Genomic DNA, 21,533 nt, shown 5'->3' on the forward strand with positions numbered 1-21,533 from the left:
ATCTTAACAACATAAATGAAATCTGCTAGGTGTAAAGGCTGTACGGTAATTATTGGGAGTGTGCCCAGCATGTTCTTAGCAATTACCGCACTGAAAACTGCTAGTGAATATAAACCTGGCAGCAATGAGCATGGATGCACTTAAGAGTAGAATCAACTCAAGAAAGAGCACAATGAGCACTGAGCAAGTACTCTATAGCCATGTCCAAAGCTGGCGTAATTATTCACGCCTAAACACTGTCACTTGCGCACATAACTAATGGTGCTCTATAAACTTAGGGGGGTCACAGAAGAGAGGGGTAAAAACAGCATACAAGCAGAAACAGAAAAAAAGCAACACTGGGCCTTCAGGATAGAGATAACGGTCATCTTTTAATCTGAAAATGACCCGACACGGGCCGTGTTTCGGCATGCAAACGCCTGCCTCAGGGGTCAGAATGGTTCTTAGGTGTATAATATGGAATAATGGAAATGAACCACAAAGTTAGGGCATATTGCCCACTACGTTGAGACTGTCCGTTTAATCAAATTTTGGCGGTTTTTTTTTTTCACAGGCGGCGTTCTGTTTGATTAAACGGACAATCACAACGTAGTAGGCAATATGCCCTAACTTCGTGGTTCATTTCCATTATTCCATATTATACACATAAGAACCATTCTGACCCCCGAGGCAGGCGTTTCTACGCCGAAACACGGCCCGTGTCGGGTCATTTTCATATTAAAGGATGACCGTTATTTCTATCCTGAAGGCCCAGTGTTGCTTTTTTTTTTTCTGTTTCTATAAACTTAGGGGAAAATTCTATATATGGTGCCTTAAAAATTGGTGCCATAAAACCACACAGTTAGCATGATTCTATAAACTACACCTAAAGTTAGGCGTAGTCGATATAATACGCTCATGTGTGGTTCTTGCGCTAAAATTTAGGTGCACCTTTTTAGGCCACCTAAAACCAGGCCTAAATACCAGCGCCTAAGTGCAGATTAGGTGTATTCCATAATAGTGCCGATAGTTTTTTGAAATGCCCACAACCCGCCCATGGCCACACCCCCTTTTCAACTGTGCACATTAGAATTTATATGCACCACGTTATAGAATACGCCTAGCAAGTTGTGCATGTAAATTCTAATTAAAACCATTTAGTGTCTTTAATTAATTGTTAAGTACCAGTTATCAGCTTAATACCTCCTACCTGTCCTGCCCATTTAAACTTGACCCTTAAGCATTTTTTATTGACCTCAATGATATTTTATAATGTCCCTGTGCTATTTTTCTCCACGGAAATATAGACCATGATGGCAGATAAAGACCCTACAGCCTATCCCATCTTCGCATCCACTCCAACTGCTAAGCATTACAGGGCCCTTTTACTAAGATGTGTCGAAAAATGGCCTGTGCTGGTGTAGGCGCATGTATTGGACGCACGCAGGTCCATTTTTCAGCGCGCCTGCAAAAAAGGCCTTTTTTCGCCGGAAATGGACATGTGGCAAAATGTAATCAGAACATGACCATTTTGGGCCTGAGACCTTACCGCTACCCATTGACTAATTGTGTACACTGGCGATTACCACCCGGTTAGTGTCATGCGGTAGAAAATAGAAATTACTTTCTGCCGCGCATTTTGGACGCGCGTCAAAATTAAAATTACCGCCCGGGCCACGCGGTAGCCGGGCAGTAGTTCTAATTTGACGCTCGTTGTACAAGCGTAGGCGCTTCTTAGTGAAAGGGCCCCTATAATCCTTCCTCTCCTTTATAGATCCTCTCTGCTAGTTCCATGTGCTCTCATGAAGAAGCCATAACACATGATTATAGGCGTCTTTTCAAAGTCAGATGGATTTGTCTAGAAAGCCTTTAAACCCAAGCATCACCTTAGTTTATTAGCTAGAAAAAGATCTGGGGGTTCAACTAGATTCAGCCTTCTTCAGATGGTCTACTGCCATCCCTCCCATTCAGGGTCATTAACATTTTAAGTTGTCAAAAATGCCTTCACCTAGCAGTTAAAAGTAGCTGATTACATCCATGAGAAGCCTCACAAAGAAGAAGATCCAACATGCTTTAGACTGTCAAAAGTTGGACAAGGTTAACACACGTTATAGAAGCGATGCTCATACTTACTTGTGAAACAAGCACGGCTGTTTTCCAAACATGATGTTCACATTACTTCCTGCATTCAGGTAAGTGCCTGTAATCGTCACTTGTGTCCCACCTGACAGTGGACCCCGAGTAGGCGTCAGATGTGATAGAGTTAAGGTCTGGGAAGAATGAAGTGATAGTCAAAATTACAATTACCGACAATACGGAGGTCATTTTTAGACATTTTATGCAGTAATTACATGTGTTAGTGAACATACATGGGTATGTAATGATTTTAGAAAAGCTGCTACTTTATCTGTACCTGTACAGTATGTATTCGTAACACATACATATTCCATGGACGCATGTTCTAGGCGTGCCATGGGCAGACTTTAAAATACATGTGTACTTCCCAATATATATATTTTTTAAAAACTCCCTGTTGGAACTGACAACTCCTACAAACCACACATAAATGCAAGCTGTCAGCTCATTATGATCTTGAGTTTTCAGAGTTGAGCAAGGGGTGATTGAGCTTCTCTCTCTCTCTTGCCTACAATGTCACAAATTTAAGATTTAGAACTTGGCTTCTTAACTGATTCCTCTTGTAAATGCAGTTTTGCAAAATTTGGCAACTGCATACGTAGGATGCAATAATCGGCATCAGTCCGTGTGTAAGTATTGCCACATACATGGATAACACCCCGCATGAGGCTGCTCCTTTGTTTTTCATGTGTTTTTTGTAAAATGGCTGTTCTTGCTGGTCAAATACAGGTGCGGTCCTTGATGTGCTTATGCATATTTTACAAAAGCCTTCATATTCAGGGAGCCTTTGGTAAAATACCGAAATTGTAAATGTCCCGATTTGGACATCCCTTTTCTGTCCACATAGTCCTATGCAAGCCCCACATATTTTCAAAGCACTTAGCCTTCCAAAGTTCCATAGAAACCTATGGAACTTTGGAAGGCTAAGAGGCATATTTTCAAAGCACTTGGGGAGGCTAAGTTCCATAGGTTTCTATGGAACTTTGGGAGGCTAAGTGCTTTGAAAATAAGCCTCTAAGTGCTTTGAAAATATGCCTCGCTCATGTGTACTAAGCACAGATGTGCACACATCTTTGATGATTTGGTGAACCTGGAGAAAGGATGTTTTGTCCATTCAAATTGTGACATCCTTTTCTGGAATTATAATTGGATGGAGGAAAAGCTCTCATTCAAGACCCAGACCACTAAAGTAGGACTGCACACTTTTTTTTATTTGCCTCACAATGTGGTCGGTCAAAAAGTCAACACTGGTCAACAAAAACCTCCCTTACAAAAGATTGGAAAGATCCAATAATCGTCCAAAACTTTATTTGCTCTTTGTAGTACCTCCCCAGCTATGAAAACATTATATAATTTAAAGAAGGAAAACACTTAACTTTAGTTGCACAGTTGAATCGCATCAGAATCTGTGATGTCTATTCCACTGGTTCAGCTTTCATTTTAAGCCCAGTCAGCAGACTTTTCAGTTCATATCGGCAAAGGGATTCTGATGTGATTCAACGGTGCACCTAAAGTTAATAAAAACTGAATTGCCAGTTCCATATTGAACCACTTCCAAACCACTTCTAGAGTAGATCCAGCCCTAATTTTATTTATTTATTTTGTTACATTTGTATCCCACATTTTCCCACCTATTTGCAGGGCTTGCATAGTACCGGAGAGGTTTGAGGACTCCGGGGAACAAATACAAAGTGATGTTATGTTAGGATTAAAGTACATGTAGCTTGGCCACATTAGGGAATCGTAAGGCGGAAGAGTTGAGGTATGTCCGTTACGTACTTGAGTTTTGTTCTGTTGCAGAGTTCAGGCATTTAAGTTGGGTTGGTGGGGTATGCATTTTGAAACAAATTAAGAACGAGCATTTACACCAGGTTTCTGTTGGGAAAAAATCCTCTTGTCCAAAACTGGGCCCAGATTCTGGCATTAATGCACCCAACTCAGAACCTCGTTTATAGAATGGCACTTGGTGTTCTAGTTTTGTGCCTAAATTTGGGCATTTACGGAATCTAGTCCTAAATGTGAATACTTTACAATAACTGTTGGGGACATGGCCAGCATTGTCCCCTACAATTATGCAAAGAAAAGTTCTTTAGCACACATTTTTTCACACTTAGGGCTAGATTCTATATATCGCGCCTGAATATCACACCTAGGCGTATTCTCTAAAGTATGCCTAAATTTTATAGAATAGGCTTAAATTTCTGCGTGGTACATAGAATTCGACATGGTTAACCATAATATCTTGCTAAGACTCCTAGACCATTTCAGAATTGGTGGTAACACTTTCATGGATTAAGGGCTTTCTAACCACCAGAACATACCAAGTGAAATCAAGCACCAACATTTCGTCACCCTGGAAACCAGACTGCGGAGTACTACAAGGATCCCCACTATCATCGATCCTTTTCAACCTTATGATGGTCCCACTAGTCAAAGCCTTATCTACACATGGCCTTAATTCATTCATTTACGCGGATGACGTCACACTATACATCCCCTACAAACATGATTTAGCAGAAGTCACCAATAAAATCAAGCTCAGTTTAAACATCATGAAATCATGGGCAAACGCATTCCAACTAAAACTCAACACAGAAAAAACACACTGTCTCATCATCTCATCCCAATAAAAACACATACAAACCCACAAACATTAACACCCCAGGATACACCCTCCCTATTTCAGACAGCCTGAAAATTCTCGGAGTAACAATCGACCGAAACCTCCAACTAGAGTCCCAAGCTAAACTCACCATAAAGAAAATGTTTCTCTCAATGTGGAAATTAAAACGTATGAAACCATTCTTCCCGAGGAAAATATTTTGCAACCTTCTCCAATCAATGGTACTAAGCCACGCAGACTACTGTAACGGAATCTATGTGGGATGCAAAGAACAAATCATAAAAAAACTTCAAACCGCCAAAACACAGCAGCACAGCTTATATATGGAAAAACATGTTTTGACAGCGCCAAACCACTCCGAGAAAAACTGCACTGGCTTCCAATTAAAGAACGTATCGCATTCAAAATCTGAACAACAGTTCACAAAATCATCTACGGCGAGGCACCGGGATACATGACAGACCTCATCAACCTACCACCCAGAAACACCATAAAATCAGTATGATCATACCTAAACCTCCATTACCCAAGCAGCACTCAAATACAAATCCATCTATGCTTCCAGCTTTTCCTACCTGAGCACACAATTGTGGAACGCACTACCAAAAGTAGTAAAAACCACACTCGAACACATGAATTTCCGGAAAGCACTAAAAACAGAACTGTTCAGAAGGGCATACCCCACCAACCCAACATAAAAAACCTGGACATCTGCGACACAACTTAACCAAAGATTGTAACGGACTTATCCTAACTCTTCCTTTCCCTCTCGAAGTTCTCCCCAATTGTCTTTACCATACATGTATCTCACTCTACCATAATATCACCTTGATATTAATCGCAACTTGAATTTGTTCATACCAAAATCGGTTAACACCGATTACAGTACCATGTAAGCTACAATCAGCCTGCAAAAAGGTGGGAAAATGTGGGATACAAATGCAACAAATAAATAAATAAATATGCCAAGCGCCAGTCCACATGATTAAAATTTACTCATGGTCAGTTATACCAACTAAAACCTGATGTAAATCCCCGATGCCTAAATTAAGTGCGGAGAGGGTGTATTCTATAACAACACGTATAGATTTTAGAAACGCCCATGACTCGCCCATTCTACGCCTATAACCATTCCCACTTTTCAACTACGCGACTTAGAATTCACGTGCACCACTTTACAGAATACGCTTAGACAACAGTGCACATAAATTCTAATTAATGTCAATTTGTGCTGATCATTTTTAACATATTTATAAATGATCTAGAGATGGGAGTAATTAGCGAGGTCATTAAATTTGCTAATGACAACAAGTTATTCAAAGGGTTAAATCACAAGAGGATGGTGAAAAATTACGAGACTGGGCACCTAATTGGCAGATGACGCTTAATGTGAGGAAGTGCAAAGTGATGCATGTAGGAAAGAGGAACCCGAATTATATTCATGTAGTGCAAGGTTTCACGTTAGGAGTCGGGTTCTGGGGACCACATTTTCAGTTTGGATCCTCAGATGGATTATGGTAGCAGTTTGGCTGCTCCAAATAAGTGCTCTTGTAATGTCATTATTTATGTTGAACATTTGCAAAGAAAGTTGGAAGAAAACATTGCATGTTTGATTATGTTCATGCTTGATGATTATAAATTATGAGGAACTTATCTAACAGCTACGCATAACAAAGAAGGCTGTATTTATGGCTGTAATCATTATTGTATACTAGTATAAAAGGCCCATTTCGGTAGGCAATGAAACGGGTGCTAGCAAGGTAATCCCACCCTTCCTCCCTCCCTGTCTCCCTCCAGTCCCCCCTCCCTTGTTCTAGACCCCTCTCCCTTCCTCCCTCCTCCCTTCCTTCCAAGTTCCATACCCCTCTACCTCCCTCCCTCCCTCCTTTCCTTCCGAGTTCCAGACCCCTCTCCCTTGCTTTCCTTCCGAGTTCCAGACCCTCCTCCCTCCCTTCTTCCCTTCCTTCTGAGTTCCAGACATCCCTCCCTCCCTTCCTTCCTTCTGAGTTCCAAACCCCCCTCCCTCCTTCCCACCCACCCACCCACCCAGTTCAAGGCCCCCTCACGCCCCTCCCTCCCAGTTCAAGGGCCCCTCACGCCCCTCCCTCTCTCCTAGCCGGTTACTCACTGCATTAACTGTGCTGTTGCATCTACTCCAGCTTCCCTCCCACTCCGTCTCCATCCAGTCCCGCCTTAACTAAGCGCCATCGCCTCAGCTCGCTATTTTATCTCTCCCGCGCATTTCCCAGAACTCTCGCGAGAGCCACTCAGGCACTCACCACCCATACCCTGCCCACCCCGCGCGCCTGCGCACTAACCTCCTCGGACAGAGCAGTAGAGAGGAGCGGGGAATGGAGGAGCCGCCATCTTGTTCTCCGGCTTAGCTTCCCTCAGCCTATCAGAAGGGCGCTGAGCGGAAGCGGGTGGTGGCGGGAGCATCCTGTGCACAGTCGGGTATCGGACGGTGATCAGCGTGACCTCAGCAGCATGAAGAGGGCCCGGTGAGTGCCGCGGCGGGTCCCCAGGGAGGCGTGGCCATTTCCCTCCGCTCTACCTGCGCTCTGTGTCAGGCTTTGCATGCTGCCACCATCCTGTGTGGCTTGAGCCTCCGGCGCCCGGTGGGACGCGCGCTCTTTGAATGGGATGGGAGGGAGGGAGGGAGTGACATGTGTGTGTGGGGGGGGGGGGCGGGGGTGTTGATGTTCTTCAGGTGGGGGGGGTGTTCTGTGTTGCCCCGCTCCCTGCCACTTGCTCCAAAGTGGCAAGGAGCGGTGCACTGACAGCTGATTCCCAGGCAGGGGGAAGAGTAGGGAAACACGCGTGTGTTTCCCTACTCCTCCCCTTGCCTGGGAATCAGCTGTCAGTGACGTCACTGACATCAGTATGTTCTAAGCTGCCTAGCAGACCACTTCCGAGGGATCCACGGTCCCAGGCACATTAGAACATTGGAGGTGAGAATTATTATATAGGAAGACATCTTTTATAACTATTCAGTAATTTATTTTAGGGGGAGGAAGCGCTTACTGTTTTGCGCAGGATATATTTTGTTGATTACGTTAACTGTGATATCTTGTTTGGATTATCGATAACAAATGATGTTCTGGATTAACTTTGCTAGCTATGGCATAAGATTGTGTTGGTGGTATTATGAGACAGTTCGTTTCCAAGGAAACGTCAGGAATCTAGGGTCATAGACATCATATTTTCAAGGGCAAGTAGGTGAGAAGATAGAAAGATGTGTATATAGGAGGAGTAGCCTAGTGGTTAGTGCAGCGGACTTTGAACCTGGGGAACTGAGTTCAATTCCCACTGCAGCTCCTTGTGACTCTGGGCAAGTCACTTAACACTCCGTTGCCCCTGGTACAAAATAAGTACCTGAATATATGTAAACCGCTTTGAATGTAGTTGCAAAACCCTCAGAAAGGCAGTATATCAAGTCCCATTTCCCTTTCCCTTATGACATCACTATATCAGAAGTGAGCCAAGTATCGGGCAATCAAGCCATTGTGACATCACTGATGAGGTTGGCTCTTATTGGTGGAATGAGTGGAGGAGTAGCCTAGTGGTTAGTGCAGTGGACTTTGATCCTGGGGAACTGAGTTCAATTCCCACTGCAGCTCCTTGTGACTCTGGGCAAGTCACTTAACACTCCGTTGCCCCTGGTACAAAATAAGTACCTGAATATATGTAAACCGCTTTGAATGTAGTTGCAAAACCCTCAGAAAGGCAGTATATCAAGTCCCATTTCCCTTTCCCTTATGACATCACTATATCAGAAGTGAGCCAAGTATCGGGCAATCAAGCCATTGTGACATCACTGATGAGGTTGGCTCTTATTGGTGGAATGAGTGGAGGAGTAGCCTAGTGGTTAGTGCAGTGGACTTTGATCCTGGGGAACTGAGTTCGATTCCCACTGCAGCTCCTTGTGACTCTGGGCAAGTCACTTAACCCTCCATTGCCCCTGGAACAAAACAAGTACCTGTATATATGTAAACCGCTTTGAATGTAGTTGCAAAAACCTCAGAAAGGCAGTATAACAAGTCCCATTTCCCTTTCCCTATTTGAGATTCTACATGGATTGTTGCTATTCCACTAGCAACATTCCATGTAGAAGCCTGCCCTTGCAGATTAGCAACGCGGCCGCGCAGGCTTCTGTTTCTGTGAGTCTGAAGTCCTGCACGTATGTCCAGGACGTCAGACTCACAGAAACAGAAGCCTGCGCAGCCGCATTGCTGATCTGCAAGGGCAGGCTTCTACATGGAATGTTGCTAGTGGAGGAGTAGCCTAGTGGTTAGTGCAGTGGACTTTGATCCTGGGGAATTGGGTTCAATTCCCACTGTAGCTCCTTGTGACTCTGGGCAAGTCACTTAACGCTCCATTGCCCCAGGTACAAAACAAGTACCTGTATATATGTAAACCGCTTTGAATGTAGTTGCAAAATACCACAGAAAGGCGGAATATCAAGTCCCAGTTCCCTTTCCCTTCCCTTTCATATGTTCTGACTCAAAATCCATAACATGGAGACAACATCTTGCTGTCTCTGTGAGAACAAAGGACTGTTTTCTCCCTTCATTTTCTAAATCAAGATAGAATGAGAGTGTTGAAAGTGCAGATATCCTGTTATAAAGAACAGCAGCAGGAAGCAACCCTGCACAGATGAAAACATGGAGTTACAGTTTCTTCTTCCATTAGCATTTTAATAGAATAACTTTCCCTTTGGTCCCAAGTGAACAACCAACATCTGCATTTAAATGTAGGGCTTTCTTCTAAGAAGGATGAGGAACAGATGCCTCAAAGTCTTCCCACCTCCAAGAGGTATAAAGGAATTTCCGACTTGCCATTACTTACATTATTATTATTCATCTCTAAGTCTACCTCTGACAGTGAAAGTTCCTATTTCTGCTAGCTCTACGAATCGTATCTGTCCCTATCATGCTTCATGCGCACACATCATACCGCTTAGACTATCCGAAAAACTGCAAAATCGTACTTTTATACGTGATTGTATACTACCGACCTTGAAAGAAATCAGATATTATCAGTGTCTTAATTTTACTTCTTTGCAAGTTTCAGTGTTAGCCCTTCCCCACCTTTTCTTCTGGTCATAACTGCGGGGGTTACCCGGTCTTGTAGGCAGAGGCGTGGCAAGGTGTTTTAATACATACAGGATTGGAGATTGGTTTCACAGCCTACACAGTGCACAAACCTTTTGAATTTCAGCATAAAGTTCAAAGGTCAAAAGTACAGATTATACTGTTGGCTGTTTGAGAAGCGCTCCAGTGGGCATGAGGAAGGGCCTGCATGTTGGACTGAGTACTGTGCTTGTGGGAGTCAAAGAAGAAACATAAAAACAGATAAAAACCATATGGCAGCTGAGGGGTGATATGATAGAAGTCTACAAGATAATGAGCGGATTAGAGTGGACAGATGTGAAGCGTTTGTTTACACTTTCAAACAACGAGAAAACCAGGGGACACAAGATGAAGCTAGAATGTGGTAGATTTAAAACAAATAGGAGAAAGTTTTTCTTTACTCAGCGCGTAGTTAGACTCTGGAACTCGTTGCCGGAGAATGTAGTGACAGCAGCTGGCCTTACGGAGTTTAAAGGGGGTTTGGGCAGATTCCTGAGGGAAAAGTCCATTGAACATTATTAAATTTGGGGGGGGGGGGGGGTTGGGGGGGGGGGGTTTGCCGGGTTCTTGAAGCCTGGATTGGCCGCTGTCAGAGACAGGATGCTGGGCTTGATGGACCCTTGGTCTTTTTTTTTGTTACATTTGTACCCCGCGCTTTCCCACTCATGGCAGGCTCAATGCGGCTTACATGGGGCAATGGAGGGTTAAATGACTTGCCCAGAGTCACAAGGAGCTGCCTGTGCCTGAAGTGGGAATCAAACTCAGTTCCTCAGGACCAAAGTCCACCACCCTAACCACTAGGCCACTCCTCCACTGTTGCTACTATTTGAGATTCTACATGGAATGTTGCTATTCCACTAGCAACATTCCATGTAGAAGTCGGCCCTTGCAGATCACCAATGTGGCCGCGCAGGCTTCTGCTTCTGTGAGTCTGACGTCCTGCACATACGTGCAGGACGTCAGACTCACAGAAACAGAAGCCTGCGCGGCCTTCTACATGGAATGTTGCTAGTGGAATAGCAACATTCCATGTAGAATCTCCAATAGTAGCAACATTCCATGTAGAATCTCCAATAGTATCTATTTTATTTTTGTTACATTTGTACCCTGCGCTTTCCCACTCATGGCAGGCTCAATGCGGCTTACATGGGGCAATGGAGGGTTAAGTGACTTGCCCAGAGTCACAAGGATCTGCCTGTGCCTGAGGTGGAAATCGAACTCAGTTCCTCAGGACCAAAGTCCACCACCCTAACCACTAGGCCACCACCACCCTAACTTTTCCCAGTATGGCGGTACTTATGTACTATCCAGTCTGCCCATCCATTGCATCTACTTTCTCTATCACTCCCTTATAGATCCTACGTATTTGTCCCAAGATCTTTTGAATTCAGATACTGTTTTTGTCCCCACCACTTCCATTGGGAAGAAATATTTCCAAAGGTTACTTCCGAGTCTACCCCCTTTCATCTTCATCCTATGTCCCCTCGTTCCACAGCTTCGTTTCAATTTAAAGAGGCTCACCTCCTGTGCATTTATTTATTTATTTATTGCATTTGTATCCCTCATTTTCCCGGCTCAATGTGGCTTACAATACATCATGGATAGTGGAAATATAATAGAAAAATTTATGCCGTGTAGGTATTTAAATGTCTCTATCAAATCTCCCTTTCTTCCAAAGTATACATATTGAGACCCTTAAGTCTGTCCCTATATGCTTTATGATGAAGACCACTGACCAGTTTAGTAGCTGTCCTCTGAACAGACTCCATCCTGCTTATATCTTTTTGAATATGCATTCTCCAGAATTGTACACAATATTCTAAATGAGGTCCTACCAGAGTCTTATACAGGGGCATCTTCACCTCCTTTTTCCTACTGGCAATTCCTCTCCCTATGCACTCAAGCATCCTTCTAGCTTTCGCCATCGCCTTTTCTACCTGTTTGGCCACCTTAAGATCATCACATCCGATCTCACCCAACTCCTGCTCCTCTTTCGTGCAAAAAAAGTTCTTCACCCCATAAACTGTCCCGTTCCCTCAGGTTTTTGCAGCCCAAATGCACAACCTTGCATTTTTTAGCATTAAATCTTAGCTGCCAAATTCTGGATCAGTGGCGTAGGAAGGGGGGGGGGGGGCGGTGGGGCGGTCCGCCCCGGGTGCACGCCGCTGGGGGGGTGTCTTCTCCGTTGGTTCCTTGCTCCCTCTGCCCCTGAACAGGTTACTTCCTGTTCCGGGGCAGAGAGAGCAAGGAACCAATGGAGCCGACGCAGCTCCCAGCGACGTGGGCGGATCGGCCCTCCCGCCCCTCGCTGCCAAAGTAAGGTAAAATGCGCTCTGAGGGGGGGTGCGCGCCGGAGGAGGGGGCGCGCGCCGAGGGGGGCGCCGCGCTGCACCCGGGGAGGGGGGGGTGCGGCGACGACCCGCCCCGGGTGCCAGCCGCCCCCACTACGGCACTGTTCCGGATCATTCCTCTAGCTTCACTAAGTCCTTTTTCATGTTAACCAAACCATCAGGGGTGTCTACCCTTTTGCAGAGTTTGGTATCATCCGCAAAGAGGCAAACCTCACTAGACAGCCCTTCTGCAAAATCACTTACAAAAATGTTAGAAAGAACTGGCTCAAGAACTGAACCTTGTGGCACACCACTGGTAACATCGTTTTCCTCAGAAGGAGCTCCATTTACCACTGCCCTCCGTCACCTTCCAATCAACCAGTTCCTAACCAAGTCAGTTTGCTACCGATCATTTCTACGGCTGTAGGATGATGGCATTCAGTCTAGGCTGACTGTGAAGACCTTCGTGTTTCAGCAGGGTACGGAAATAATTTATCACGTCCACGTTGTTAGAAAAGAAAAGAAATGTGGGTCTGCAATTGATGCTGGAGTTTTTAATGAGTATTATTATTTTATATTAACATAGAGAGACAACATCTTGCCGTCTCTCTGAGATCAAAGTGTTGGAATGTAATTGTATTTTACATGCATTGACTGTCACCTATTATTTCTCTGTGATTACTCTGTGACCTCTGATGTGAATTACTTAGAGAGGTCACACAGCTATGCAACTTCCTGTGGGGGTAGATGCAGCACATGCAGCACATGGAGCACATGGAGCTCATGATCTCTCCTAACCTGAGAGGATCTATGGTGGTGTGAGCATCCATTACCATCTAAGCACATGGAAGGAGCTGATAATACAAATGTATAGTAATATGTATATATAAGCCTGTCTGATTATAATCTAACTACAAACTGTGAGTAAACAGATGTTTTGTTACTTCAACTTTAAAGTGACTCAGCAGTGAATTATTCAGGGGTGAATGAGAGAGAGATGAAGAAAGAAATTAACATTTCTAAAGCTGAAGCTGTGTGTACTAAAATCTGCTAATTATTTGCTACAAATAATCCAACAAAAGGGTTATGGGCCCAGGGTCCAGGAATTGAAAAAGAAGAGAAATATTACCAGGCAGAAAAAAAGGCCACATTTTTCTCTTAAGTTTTAAAGGAAAGATTCAGTCTCTCTCTCTCTCCCCCCACACAGCAGACAGAAGGCTAAGAAAATGGCTGAGGGAGGAAATTCACCATTGTTCTATTCTCTCAAGGTGCCTAAATTAACTGAGTTTAATTATCAGCAGTGGGAACTAAGATTCATATGTCTCCTTCGAGCAAAAAGATTAGATATATGCTTAGACCAAGACAGAACAGCTGAAAATATGGCTGAATGGGACAATGCAAACTATTATGTGAAGTGCATGCTTTTGGAAGCTCTCTCAGAGAAACAAGCCATATTAGTGGAGGGAAAAGATACACCAAAGGACATTTATATAAACTGAGAACTATGTATGCAACTACATATGCAAAGCAGCAACCAATTTGGCTGGCAGAGTTGAATGAAACCAAATTAAGGGATAAAAGTAAATGTAATGATCACATTATGCATCTTATGTCTTCATTTCAAAAGTTAGAACTTTCTGGAATTCCCATGTGTGATGCATTGAAAAGAGCATTTCTTTTTACCTCACTATCAAAGAAGTTTGATGTTTTTAGGTCTGTAAATGAGGCCATTGAAGGGCAATCTTTTGAACAGACAACATCAAAACTAAGGCAGGAATGCATAATAAATGATTCTGAGGAGATGTGTTCTCAAAGCAAGTCAGAGAGAAATGAAACAAATTTCTTGGCAAAGAACAGAGGAAGGCGGAGCTATGGGAAAACTCCACCCAAGGGCAAGCTGATTTGCTACTCATGTGGAAAGGAGGGACATGTATCTAAATGGTGTAAGGAAACACAAAACACTCCCTCTAGCTCACCTAAGCCAATGGAACTAAAGAATTTTCAAACCAGGAAATGTATGAAGGACAAAGATAAACACAAGGGCTTTCTAATGGCAGAAAAATCTTTGACTATGGTAAATAATAATTCAAATGAAAGTACTTGGATTTTGGATTCAGGGAGCACATGCCATTTAACCAATTGTAAGGATTTCTTTCAGGAAATGTGTCCAGAGGAAGGTATTCTTAAAACTGCAAACGCAGGGACTGCTAAGATCCAAGCAAAAGGTATTGGATTCTTAAAATGCAAAGTGTCTAATGAAGTTAAAGAAATTCCTGTAAGTGATGTCTTGTATATTCCCCAAGCAGTTTGCAATATGCTTAGTGTATCTACATTAGATAAGAAGGGATTTGTGATTCATTTTGAAAACAGTAAGTGCACAATCTCTAAAAATGATGAAGTGTATGCTGAAGCTTTTATGCATAATGATGTTTATAAGCTGAACATTTCAGGTGAAGCCTCACATATGGCGCAAGTAAGGAAGAATGATGGTAAATGTAGTCTGGAAATCTGGCACCGCCGCCTGGGACATCGTGATTCTAAGGTGATCCAGGATCTTTACAGTAAGCAACTGGCCACCGGCATTCAGATAAGTGCAGATGCTGGTAAAATGGAGAAATGCATAGACTGTGTTACTCAAAAAGGTGTGAGACCCTCATTTCCTGCATACACAGGAAATAGGAGTAATAAAGTGCTGGACTTAATACACAGTGACTTATGTGGACCGTTTAATATCCCATCATTGGGAAATAACAGATTTGTGCTAATATTCTTGGATGATTTCTCTAGATACTGTGTGGCCTATTTGCTGAAAGAAAAAAGTCAAGTCACAGACATGCTGAAGAAATACGTAGCCATGGTGAGCAATAAATTTGAAAGAAAACCAAAGGTTCTTCAGACCGACAATGGTGGTGAGTTCACTTCACAAAGCATGCGCACATTTCTAGAACAAGAAGGCATTCAGCATATCACAACAGTAGCTTATACACCAGAGCAAAATTCTGTTGCAGAGAGAAAATTTAGGTCACTTGTGGAAATGACCAGATGTATGCTGTCAGATAGCAATCTCCCTAAAAGACTATGGGGGGAAGCCATTCTCACAGCAGTGTACCTACAAAACAGAATGCCAACTAAAGGCGCTGAGCGCACACCACATGAGACATGGCATGGTAGGAAGCCAAACCTGTCACACATAAGAACATTTGGAAGTACAGCATATGCTCATGTACCAAAGCAAAGAAGGCATAAGCTGGATTCCACAACAGAAAGGGGCATTTTAGTTGGCTATGCTCCAGGACACAAAGGATATAGAATTTTGAATCTGAAAACTGGCATTGTTGGCATAAGACATGTTACATATTTTGATGAAAACAAAAGGGTTGATAAAGGCTGGATTATCCCAGATGAGCCTTATCATCCAGAATATGAAACTAGAACCATAATAGACATGCCAGTGTATATAAATGCCATACCAAGGCAGATGTCTGAAAGCAACTCACCTGTATCTAACGAGGAACAGGCAGAGGAAGCAGACAAAGAAAGGATCATTGAAGAAGACAGTACAGTTGGAGAAGGGGAATCAATTGGAGAAGGACTCTCAGATTTAGAGGATGCGGAAAGGTCAGACCAACCTGTTGTCAGACGCTCATCCAGGGAAAACAAAGGTGTTCCACCCCCAAGACTGTCTTACCTAACAAAGTCAGCAGAAGCTCAAGAGCCCTTAACATGGGATGAGATTGAGAAAATGTCAGCAGAAGAAGCTGCTGAATGGCGTAAAGCTGCACAAGAAGAAATTGATGCATTGGATAAAAATAATACTTGGATTCTTACAAAATTACCTCCTGGCAAGAAAGCTATAGGATGCAAATGGGTATTCAAGTTAAAAAGGAATGCACAAGGAAAAGTGGAAAGGTATAAAGCCAGATTAGTGGCAAAGGGATATCTTCAAAAATATGGAGAAGATTTTGATGAAGTGTTTGCACCTGTAGTGAAACACACGACAATAAGAACACTTCTGAGCATTGCAGTCTCAAAAGGCATGCAAGTCAAACACATTGATGTGAAAACAGCATTTCTTCACGGAGATATAACTGAAGACTTGTACATGGAACAGCCAACAGGTTTCATAAATACAAAACAAAGACAGCTAGTGTGTAAATTAAACAAAGGTCTTTGTGGATTAAAGCAAAGTGCAGAATGTTGGGATGAAAAATTGCATGAAATATTGACAAATTTAGGATTTAAGCAAGGTGAAGCAGATAAATGCTTGTACACTAGGTGCACAAATGGACAATATGCATACATTTTAGCTTTTGTTGATGATCTGCTCATTGCAAGCAAAAGTGAGCAAGAGTACAAGGACATTGTAAAGTGTTTAAACCACAATGTTGAGATAAAAGAACTTGGTAATGTGTCATACTATCTTGGTATAGAAATTGAGAAACAAAATGATGGTTCTTATCTTCTAAGCCAGAAGCAGAAAATAAATGAGCTTATTGAAAGTTTAGGTATGCAAGATGCCCAAGTTGTAAGCACTCCCATGATCACTGATTTTCTGAAGGATGAAACAGTAAGAGAACCTTTACCAGATAACATCCAATATAGATCAGCCATAGGTAAGCTTTTATATCTAGCTACCACATACAGGGCTGATATAGCAAATGCAGTAGGAATTTTGAGCAGAAGGGTCAGCTCACCTACCAAATCAGATTGGACTGCAGTTAAAAGGATGGTAAGGTATTTAAAGGGTACCATTGATTGTAAATTAAAGATTTCAGCCAATAGTAATCCAAAACTAATATGTTACTGTGATTCAGATTGGGCAGGGGATCATTCTGATTATAAATCCACAAGTGGATATGTGTTTATGTATGGAAATGTACAAATTTCATGGGCCAGTCATAAACAAAGTATTGTGAGTTTGTCTTCTACAGAAGCTGAATACGTGGCCGTATCGGAAGCGTGCAGAGAACTGATGTGGATTGAAAAACTTTTGCTGGATTTCGGAATAGCTGAAAAGAGACCAATCCAGATAATGGAAGATAATCAGAGCTGCATCCGACTGTCACAGAATGACAAGGTTCAGTCACGCACCAAGCACATCGCAACGAAATACCACAACGTGCGAGAGTTGGCGAAAGAAGGGGTCATCAGTCTACACTATTGTCACACCAGTGAGATGACAGCTGACATCATGACCAAACCGTTACCCAGAGAACATTTTGTGAATCTGCGTATAAAGCTTGGACTTTGTATGAATAAATAATTGCATGACAGTTATGCATGAGAAGGGGTTTGTTGGAATGTAATTGTATTTTACATGCATTGACTGTCACCTATTATTTCTCTGTGATTACTCTGTGACCTCTGATGTGAATTACTTAGAGAGGTCACACAGCTATGCAACTTCCTGTGGGGGTAGATGCAGCACATGCAGCACATGGAGCACATGGAGCTCATGATCTCTCCTAACCTGAGAGGATCTATGGTGGTGTGAGCATCCATTACCATCTAAGCACATGGAAGGAGCTGATAATACAAATGTATAGTAATATGTATATATAAGCCTGTCTGATTATAATCTAACTACAAACTGTGAGTAAACAGATGTTTTGTTACTTCAACTTTAAAGTGACTCAGCAGTGAATTATTCAGGGGTGAATGAGAGAGAGATGAAGAAAGAAATTAACATTTCTAAAGCTGAAGCTGTGTGTACTAAAATCTGCTAATTATTTGCTACAAATAATCCAACACAAAGAACATGTGGAGGAGTAGCCTGATGATCAGAGCGGCAGGCTGAGAACCAGGAAAATCCAGTTCAAACCCCACTGCTGTCCCTTGAAATCTTGGGCAAATCATTTAACGCTCCACTGCCTCAGGTATAAACAGATTGTGAGCCTTCCAGGGACAGGAAAATACTTACTGTGCCCGAATGTAAACTCGCTTTGAGATTTACCTAAAAAAGGTATGAGCTAAATCCAAACTTCTTGTAAGTGTGTTTGCTGAAATGGGTGAAATAAATGGTGTGTGAGAGCAGGGGCGTATCTGGACTCTGGCGGTAGGGGGGGCCAGAGCCAGAGGGAGGGGGCACATTTTAGCCCCCCCCCCGGCGCCACCGATCCCCCCCCCCCGCCATTTCCGGACCCCCCCCGCCACTGCCAGACCCCCCCCCCCTCGCCACCAATGACACTCTCCACCCCCTCCCGCCGCCGCCAACCCTCCCCCACTGCTGTCACTTACCTTTGCTGGCGGGGGACCCCAACCCCCCCACCAGCCGAGGTCCTCTCTTCCATGCAGGCTGCAAGTTGCAATGCTTCCTGTTCTTCTGAGTCTGACGTCCTGCACGTACAACGCGCAGGACGTCAGACTGAGTTCCAAATTCTGAGTCTGATGTCCTGCACGTTGTACGTGCAGGACGTCAGACTCAGAAGAACAGGAAGCGTTGCAACTTGCATCCTGCACGGAAGAGAGGACTTCGGCTGGCGGGGGCTTGGGGTCCCCCGCCAGCAAAGATCGGCAACGGGTTGGTGGCGGGCGGGCGGGGGCGGGAGGGGGAGGTGGAGAGGGTCAATGGTAGGGGGGTCCAGGGCGAAATCTACGGGGGCCCAGGCCCCTGTGGCCCCACGCAGATACGCCCCTGAGAGGCAGTGGCGTACTTGATCACTAAAACCTACTTAAGACTCTACCACTTTGTCCTGTCTCCTTTGGGTGCATGGTCGACATCGCACTGTCTTTCTTTGCTGTGTACCTAAGTGGCTGCCATCTGGAGCAGGTCGTCGCTACGCCCCCTCCCCCTAAAGTGCATCACCCCCTCCCCCCTCAAAGCGAATCACCCCACCACCTGGGCGTGCACAGAGCAGTTGTGCAGCTGTCAACTCCACCGGTCCCCTGCCCTGGAACAGGAAGTAACGTCAGAGGGGGCAAGGAACTGGCGGAGCTGACAGCCGTGTGACTGTTCCATGCACTTCCTTGCTGCCTGCCCAGGATGGACCACCCCCCACCGCCCCTTCCTTGGTATGCTATTGGCAAGAGAGAGTGTAAAATGTTCGAGTTTCACAGGCAGCTGCGGTGGTGGCCATCCTAAAGCACGTGGAGATGTAGGTGCTGAGCACAGGGCACAGCGATTATTTACCACTGGACCACCCTTTTTCAACGTATGTCACCTGTATTCTCACCAACATATGCTCACAGGTTTGTTGACCCCTCAGGCAGGCTCGCACACTGAAACACGGCCATGTCGGGTCTTATATGTATTGAATTTGAGACTACATTAAAGATCCTCAAACTTTGAAAATCCTTGTTGTTTTCGCCTCATTGCTTGATTGTTGAAATAAATAAATAGCATGAATACAGATTGGAGGGACAGGTAGACAGACAGATGCCCCATCGTCAATAGCTCTTGTCACAAGACTTCTGCCATATTGGGTAGCAATGAAAAACAATGCAAATCTCTCACTAACAGGAGACTGCCATAGCCAGAGAAGAAAGATGCTTTCACAAAAGTGGCCTTTCAAACCAAAATAACAAAGAATGGGTGCAGCAAGTCAGTTTTTTGATAGCACTTCCATTCAAAAGCCCCCTCATTACCAGCTCATTAGAAACCTGTGCAGATATCACATACATTCCCCATAGGCGTTCCATCGTAATCTACTGTTAATGAATGCCGAAATATGCCATTGTCACAACACATTGCAAGAAGAAGCACATGAATCGTTGAATTTAAGAAACTTGGCTTGCCTGCTTGGAGAATTTGTCCCTTTTTTATCATATTAGAAGAGATCCTATATTCAGAAATGGAAATTGCCTGTCTTAAAAAATATATTTTCATAAAGTCAAGCTGTACGCTTTGCAAGGAGAATTTTCTGGATCATGATCTCCCAACACGGGTATATCAGACATTTTGGTTTACAATGAAATGTAAATATTTTGGTGTATTTCTTACATGGACAGAGAGTGGGAATTACGATGATCGAGGGGGTCATATTTGAAGAATCTAGATGTGTAAACAGAAGGTTTTGCTGTTGGAGGCTGTGATGAAGGGTCTTGTTGCTCTAGGGGGTGTTAGGAGGGTTGGGGGAACAAGCGTCGTATTTGGGAGGTGTTGGAGGGTGGGGGAAACATGAGCTGCTTTCAGGAGGGTGCCAGGGGTTTGGGATGAACATATGCTGTTGAAGAGTGCTGAACAGAAGAAGCAGAGCGAATTTCAGTTTTGGCACCGAAACCAGTCCAAAATCCAAATTGGGCTATGCTTCGGTTTTAGCCGAAGGTGTAAGTGTATTTTCAGCTGAAACTGAAACTCTCTGCCTCCAACCTTGTGACCATTCTGTGCGGTCCTTTCCCCCCCTCCCCATAGGCTGAAAGTATTGCCAGTGGCGTAGGAAGGGGGGGGCGGGGGGGTTACTTCCTGTTCCGGGACAGAGAGAGCAGTGAACCAGCGCGGAGCCAACACACCCCAGCAACATGCAGTCGGGGCGGATCGGCCCTCCCGTCCGTCCCTCGCCGCAGCTATGCGCTCCGGGGGGGAGGTATGCGCTCCGGGTGGGTGCGCTCCAGCGGGAGGAGGGTGCGCCATGCTGCACCCGGGGGGGGGGGTGCGCAGCGGCGACCCGCCCCGGGTGTCAGCTCCCCTCGCTACGGCTCTGAGTATTGCCCTAGCCCTCCCCCATCCTGCAGAGCCAGCTTCCCCCTGGCAGAAAACCGGTCCCTGCCCCTAGGCCATCCACCAACTCCTCCCTCCCTCCACATGTAGGCCCTCTATAGGCAATTCTGGTGGTCTAGTGGCCTCTTTGAGGCAGGAACGATTCTGAGTTGCTCCTGCCTCTACCAGTTCCGCAGTCAAACTGGCAAGCATGGCATGGCAGGAGCGACTAGGGACTGCTTCTGCACATGCTGATTCCAATTTCAAAATGGCTGCTGTGTTTTCTCATGGCAGTCTTGCAAGGCTGCCATGGGAAGTCACTGCAGCCATTTTGTCTGAGCCTGCAGGAGCAATTTGGGTTTGCTCCTGACCTGAGGAGGCCATTAAACCACCAGGGTTTTGAAGATAGGCCCTGGGAGGGTCTACATTTCGGGGGAGGGCAGTGTTGGTGAGCAGCCCAAGGAGACAGGTTTTCTGCTGGGAAGGGGCTGACCCAGTAGGATGGAGGGCAACAATTTCAGTTTCAGCTTTGGTTCTGGCAATATAACCCCCCCCCCCTTCCCCGTGGCTATTTTAACAACCAGCTCCCAAAATTTGGGCTCATGCCCCCTCCTGAACTCCCTTTTATTTTGCTGGCAGGGATGCCTAGCCCCGCTGCTTATTTCTGGCTCTGAGCAGCATGCCGGGACTTTCACTCA

General features: G+C 44.6%; 1 protein-coding gene across 1 annotated transcript in view; it reads right to left on the reverse strand.

The window, feature by feature from the left end:
- The window catches only part of PLXNA4 (plexin A4), a 944,413-nt gene that overhangs the window by 223,370 nt on the left and 699,510 nt on the right, over window positions 1–21,533 (reverse strand). Inside the window, 1 exon segment of the mRNA XM_030216701.1 lies at window positions 2,113–2,249. Within this exon segment, the coding sequence (XP_030072561.1) occupies window positions 2,113–2,249 (137 nt within the window).

Source organism: Microcaecilia unicolor, chromosome 10 (genome assembly GCF_901765095.1).
Source record: "Microcaecilia unicolor chromosome 10, aMicUni1.1, whole genome shotgun sequence".
Taxonomy (NCBI): Eukaryota; Metazoa; Chordata; class Amphibia; order Gymnophiona; family Siphonopidae; genus Microcaecilia; species Microcaecilia unicolor.